We start from the raw sequence: 6,686 nt of genomic DNA on the forward strand, positions 1-6,686 counted from the left end.
CAAACAACGTCAAATCACCACCACCAGCACCACCTCAACTACCCAATTTTCCTTACCCAAATAACATGATGACAAGACAACTCCCGATCCTCCTCCTCGACGGTGGTCTGGGTACCACCCTCGGCGACCCTCCCCACAACATCACCTTCACGGCCGAAACACCCCTCTGGTCCGCCCACCTACTGATTTCCTCGCCCTCCACCCTCGAGGAAGTCCACAAAGCCTTTGCGACAGTCGGCGCCGATATCATCCTAACTGCTACATATCAAACGAGCTTTGAGGGATTTACGCTCACGGACCCTCGTTACACGGCCGACGATGCAGCGCACTTTATGCGCTCCGCGATTCCGCTTGCGCGACGCGCGGGATCGTCCTCAGGGAGGACGGTGAAGGTTGCACTATCGCTGGGTCCCTACGGCGCAACGATGTCCCCTGTCGGGGCGGAGTATACGGGCCTATATCCGGAAGAGATGAATTCAGAAGCGAAGCTGCGCGAGTGGCATGCGCGACGGCTGTGCGTGTTCGTGGACGAGACGGGGTCGTGGGACAACTTTGAATACATTGCGTTTGAGACGGTCAGGAGGGCGGATGAAGTGAAGGCCATCCGTGGGGCTATGTCGGATGTGCTGGCAGACATGTATCAGGGTCAAGGGCCCGATTCGGAGAAGAACCAATTGGCAATGGGGAAGAAGCCATGGTGGATCTGTGGTGTCTTTCCAGATGAGGAGGTTGATGAGGAGGATGTACGGGCGTGGGTACGTGCAGCTGTTGGCACACAGGAGGAAGAAACGGGAGTTTATCTTCCCCGGCCATGGGGTATCGGGGTGAATTGCACCCGGATTGGCAATGTTGGGCGGATTGTCTCGATCATGCAGGATGAGCTGCGTAACCTAGAGGATCTAAGAACAAAGGGCTACGTTGACGAGTGGAACAGCGTGACTGGAAAACCCTGGCTGGTGTTGTATCCCGATGGCACTAATGGGGAGAAGTACGACCCTGTCACGAAGACGTGGGTCGCAACGGAGACGGGAAAAGAAACACGCCCGTGGCACGAGATCTACTGGGATGTGGTACAGGGGCTGCCTGAGGGTGCGTGGGAGGGTGTAGTAATGGGTGGTTGTTGTCGGGCTGGGCCCGAGCAGATCGCTACACTGCGCAGGAGGATTGATGAACGGTCCAATGCTCAAGGCGTTTAATCGCTACGGGGTTGCAATCAGCCTATTTAGCCATGTTTGATGCATCGAACATTCAAGCAAACAATAATGTGCAGATGATTGACACGCCATAGCCATCACGAACCTATCCATCTATTGGTCTAGCATCATCCGTATCTTGGCATATTGCTTGTTGGACAGCGGTCCTCTGGCATACAGCAATGGTGGTAACTCTGGGTTTCTGGATGCTGAACTCCGAGGACCCTTCACTCACTACCACAGCTCCAATGCCATGAAATGACTCTTTCTATGGATGTTTGACAGACACGCAATGGAAGGATCACGTTGACCCCTAACTGGCTTGCCCGGTTCAACCACACAATTAAGACCTTCTAGGCAGTACTACTATATACAATGATGCACATGAGATAATGTCCCTAGGTATATTTTCCCCATCGGCCCATAATCCAAGTACGACAGTAGCCTATGTCGAAAAGTATGATGAGAAGAAATTGAAATTATATCAAACGCACCTACGTGGCGTCCGTATGTTACCGATCTAAGCAAAAGACCTCCCTCTTCCCTGAGGCTAGAGGCACCTTCACATGCATTAACCCAGACCTTATAGTCTTTCGTCCAATAGTAACCAGGCCAGCCACCAACAATTCAGAAAGCGTAACGGCTGCTCCAATATGGTGTAAAACATCCCCAATCCCATTCGTTGATGCCAGGGATGATAGGGATAGGTGAGCATATTCTGCCACGTAGAGGAGAACAACGGTGTAAGCCCAAGATGCATGGGGTCCTGCAACCGAGTATAACCCCTCTCAGTGGTCATCTATGAGCATCATTAGACTTCTGCGGCCGCTTACAATCTCACAATATAGGGCTCTAAATCCTCCTGCCTGATATTATACTTCAAATGTTATGCTGTCAGTGTTATGTGGGGTCGAAGGAACGAAGGAACAGGTCAAGGATAATCCCCGAATGGGAACACTATACGATGGAAAGTCGAACTCAGCCACATGGCATCTTTACTCACACCCCACATATGACGACCCTTCTGTAGCCATCTGATATCTGATGGTGCTTATTCCCGCTGTCTCAGCCGTCGACGTACAGTCAAGGAAGCTATTTCCATCGGTCCAGCCCGTTAATCAATGTTAGGTGGCAACAAAGTCAGGCAAGAACAGCACAACCTTAGTGGTCACTGAATCGAGTACACTCATGCAAAGCCATGCTGAGTATTGAATGGGTGGCGGGAGACACCTCTCTCATAGTCGGAGCGCCTAGCGGTATAGCCTGCTTTCGTCAGCAGAACGACGATGGAAGACAGAAGGCGGCTGGCGCACGCGACTTGCATCTTGGCTAACAAATGGGCGAGATGGAATGTTCGAAGGATTCTCGTTCGAACGATACAAGGTAACGGAGGTCAGATCCTGGCACGCCAAATCTGTCAGGACAGGCGCATAATGGCTGGCCATGAATGGTGCGGGAGTGGCATCCTGGAGGCTGCTAAGGTAGGATGCAGGATGGCGACAACGTCGCCAGACGTTGTTCAGGTGAAGATTCCCCGGTAACTGCCGCCTACGCAGGGCTATCATGGGTTAGGAACTGCCAAAAGCGTTATCTAGCATGAAGAGGGTATTTCAGTTGCCGTCTGCCAACACATTCTTGATTAGGTCCAGGTCCGTCAATGGCCCAGGGTCGGAAAATTGTCTGTTAGTGACATAGAAGGATGCGCTGGATCCGCAATCTAGAAGCCAACAGAGAAATCGGAGCACGGTGGACTCTTGGCACTTGAACACCTCGTGGTGAGAATATTCTGTCACTCTGCTGTTGGGCTTCCGATATAGTAACAAACCATATGCACGATGCATGTACGGAGTATAGTATACGGGAATAAAATGGCCCCTAATTGATGTATGCAGACAACCTTAGCGTCGGAGATTTAAAAATATCTTATTAATTGCCGAATATAGTATACAACTCACGTAATATTGTAAATTTAGATTGCCAGCTTCCATTAAATTTGCCAACAGCGGCTAATATTGGTAGTCTTTTCTTGGACCTGCGATCCAATCAGCACTCGAGATGCGTACCAACGTGTTGGGGTCTCTAGGGCCACACTCTGAAGGCCCATGCCATGCTATAGGAACAGGCGAGCTGAAGGAAAATAAACACGAACAAAGATAAATTTGTTTGGCTGGTCCGACGGTCTCCTAACCTTTTGTAAATCGGGAGCTGACTGTCAGGGGGCCAAGATGTCAAGCATAGGCATGTAAGCACGGCGGACCGTATTCACCTGGGGTACTATATAATCATTCGACCAGCCAAGTGATGGTTGAGCACCACTACTCGGAATTTGGCTGTTGCCTCGGTAGCTTTGTCTTAGTTTCGCTTTCTTGACCTTTCAAACCACGACACTAAGAGTGTACTGCGGTAAACCATGGCCGACCTCCACAAAGTTCGAGAGCTGGGTTTGGACGAGGATACCACCCTCGCGATACTCGAGAGACTCAAGCACATCAGTCAATTATACAGGTCAGGAAAGCCTCTCTTCCCTCGTCGTCTGCTAGAAGACCTCAATCGCCAGATCGACGACGGCAAGGAAGAAGTGTACATTTCAGACTTCGATGACGTGCCCCAGGTCTACAGCCTTAAAGTCCCCAGTTGGTGCACGGAGTTTGCGTAAGGCCCGCCACTGCGCACGATTCATCCCAATAAGGCTAACCGACCGAGATAGCAACACCTATCGCATCCGCTACCAAAGTATCCACTCCCTGGGCTGCGTCCCTCCGTACGATCCAGAGCGCGTCCTATGCAAGTGTACTCCGGTTGCTATCGATTACGTAGACACCTCAGGCCCAGGTGAAAGCACGCTCGAGGCCATTGGCGGAGCATTTTTCAAACAGCGCCAGATATGGTTGGAGAGTCTCGGTCATCGAAATCTAGAACACCATCTGTCCACTCTCAGGACCACAGCAAATATTCGGAAGATAGTTTGTTTTGGCCTTGGCTCCCTCGGAAGGCTGAGTGGCGACTGCTATACGCGGACCCATACGCAACATGCTGCAGTAGAAACAATAGCGGCATCGTTGGTCCGGAGAGGCCTGAGCGGCAGTCAAGAGATCAAGTGTTATGCGCAGGATCCAGTCTACGACGAGGTCGACCACGAGTTTCTCAGAAGCATCGGGATCACCCCATTGGAAGACCCAAAAGGATTCCTTGAAGTTGATGAACACACACTGGTATTCTCCGTGAGCCCCGACGTCCCAGTTAAACAGATCGTTACCGACCTTCACTGGCCTGGTGCAATGATATGGGACACTGTAACTCCATCAGAGAAGCGTAAATCCTGGGCCAAGTATAAGGAGAACGATGGAACAATCGTTTGGATAACGTAAGTGATACTGCCCGACTTGAAGAGAATACATTAACATGCTGTTAGCCCCTTCACCACCGATCCTGACTCTGGACGCGTGCGTCGGATGATCAAACATTATGCGCATGCACAACTCGAAGACTCGGACGGGTTTTTTGGGGATTTGACTATTTACATGAAGTGTGAGGAATGACGTAACGGTAACTGGCTTAATAGGCAAAGAGTATGCCCATGTGTCCTTTTATACGTTAGATTGACCAGTCCAGTGATGGGGTATATCTTCAAGAATGGGAATGCGACATCTTTTTGATTGCTACACTCTTCGCTCGGATGGTTCTTCCTTTCAATAGTAAAACCACAGGTGCTAGAGTCAGCGCCAGTGCCACAAATGCTAGTAGACTACTCGCCCACTGGTAACCCAGCCGAACATACATTGGCTTGGCTGCTAGTGGCAAGAATGCCGCGAAGATGTTCTCTCCGAATGCGACAGCTGCGATAGCACTGGCCGCATATCCGGCATAGGAGTCTGTGATATAGATACTAACCGCGGTGACTATAACCATGCTTGCATAGCCGATCAGAGCTAGGGCCACTGCAAGTACAATCCAGTGTGACTGGTATATACCCCAACCATACATGAAGAGGCCACCCGCTAGCGCAAGGGCTGTGCTTGGAATGGAAAGATGCAGAATATACTCAGGTATTGGGATGCCAGGACTATCCGGGTTGTGTGAAGCACTTCGGGTGTAGACTCGGTTTTGTAAAGTGCATGCGAGGAGCCCAATGACTTGACCAACGCCTATAGCAGCCTGGACTACACCGTCGGTGTACGATGGCCAGCCATAAGTGTCGCTGAACACGAGGGGGATTGACTGCGTGGAAATGAAGACCAAGCCAAACGCAAATGCGGACCACAATGTAAAGGAGGTGATCGTTGGCTCGGTTGTGAGAAGAACAGCTGATCGGGCTATTGTTTCCTGGAATGTTGCCAGGGTCTCGCTATCGTCTGACGCCCTCGGCGAAGCTTCGTCAGGCATAAACTTCACGCGAAGTAATGGGCCTCGGGTTTCCTTCATACAAAACAGAACAACCGGGGTGAATGCGCCGTATATAATCAATTCAATCCAGAATATCCTGTCTGCTCAGCTGTAGTTCCCCATTAAACAAGGAATGTTACTTACCATCGCCACCCCAATGGCTCCGCAATAGCACCCAGAACAGGGCCCATTGTCACCCCAAACAATAAGGTGAATGTATACAAGGTTAGAGGGAAGACTCGCTCTCGGTGATGCAAGAACAGGTTCGAAGCTATTCCATCTGCGCAATTTTGCAAAGTTCCTCCGAAAGCCCCAGCAATGGCCCGGCAAATGACAAGCGTAGCGAAATTTTGGGCCAAGGCCTGTGGGATCAGAAAGATCGTAAAGAGACCATATGCCACCTACAATGCTATCAGTAACTAACGCCGAATCGCATGAACAGAGGGACTATACCAGAAAGCCAAATCTCATGCCGTAAGTCTCCATTAATGGGAGAGTCGCTAGCGGAACAAATGCCGCCGCAGCGTTCCATGCCGTAACGGCAAAAAAGTTATACTCAAATATTCCATTAGCCAAATGAAACTCGGAGGATATTGCGTCGGCTGCGGTGGTGATAGACGTGGCGTTCAACCCAACAATGAAGGTGACCCAACATGATGTTAACATCGACATCCATTTCTTCCATCGCGGCCAGTTGAATGGATTATGGGGATGGTGCTCCCAGTGCATCGGAGGCTGAACTGTCATTTGGCAGCGGCATACCTTGCTGAAACGTGCATAATGATTCAAACCGCGGCGGTAGCAAAGTGGGTGGGAAAGCTTCGCGGGTCCAATTCCACAGGGTAGGATACCCAAGGATTTCCTGAAGTGGGAAATCCCCAGACCGATCTGCCATGTTATTGGATTTTCCAGTGGACCTTTGTTTATAAAGTGGTGGTGATTGGATGCATTCAAGATCCGTGGTGGATTTTATGAGTAATGGAAACTCGAAAGGTCACGGCGGTTTACACCTCAGGCATCAAAGACATTTCCGCCTAGTCTTTCCTTTTCAGGGTTTTCCTCGTATTTCCAAGTTCCATCTAAAGAACCGAGATTCTATTCTTCGTTAAA

At 50.4% G+C, this 6,686-nt stretch overlaps 3 protein-coding genes across 3 annotated transcripts; 2 read left to right on the forward strand and 1 right to left on the reverse strand.

Annotated features, from left to right (window-relative positions):
• Window positions 1-65: 65 nt before the first annotated feature.
• Window positions 66-1,196, forward strand: F9C07_12250 (putative homocysteine S-methyltransferase; the record flags this gene model as incomplete). Its single annotated transcript, XM_041287693.1, has 1 exon — window positions 66-1,196. One exon carries the CDS (start codon window positions 66-68, stop codon window positions 1,194-1,196), a length of 1,131 nt encoding a protein of 376 aa, XP_041151671.1.
• A 2,407-nt stretch (window positions 1,197-3,603) lies between these two features.
• F9C07_12251 (uncharacterized protein) lies at window positions 3,604-4,732 on the forward strand (the record flags this gene model as incomplete). Its single annotated transcript, XM_041295633.2, has 3 exons — window positions 3,604-3,845; window positions 3,901-4,557; window positions 4,606-4,732. The coding sequence occupies 3 exons, from the start codon at window positions 3,604-3,606 to the stop codon at window positions 4,730-4,732; spliced, it is 1,026 nt and encodes a 341-aa protein (XP_041151670.2).
• An 88-nt stretch (window positions 4,733-4,820) lies between these two features.
• F9C07_2236497 (MFS multidrug transporter) lies at window positions 4,821-6,323 on the reverse strand (the record flags this gene model as incomplete). The annotated part of the gene is made up of 3 exons (XM_041295629.1): window positions 4,821-5,673; window positions 5,721-5,977; window positions 6,030-6,323. The coding sequence occupies 3 exons, from the start codon at window positions 6,321-6,323 to the stop codon at window positions 4,821-4,823; spliced, it is 1,404 nt and encodes a 467-aa protein (XP_041151669.1).
• Between the last annotated feature and the right edge of the window lie 363 nt (window positions 6,324-6,686).

This window comes from Aspergillus flavus, chromosome 8 (assembly GCF_009017415.1).
Source record: "Aspergillus flavus chromosome 8, complete sequence".
Lineage (NCBI taxonomy): Eukaryota > Fungi > Ascomycota > Eurotiomycetes > Eurotiales > Aspergillaceae > Aspergillus > Aspergillus flavus.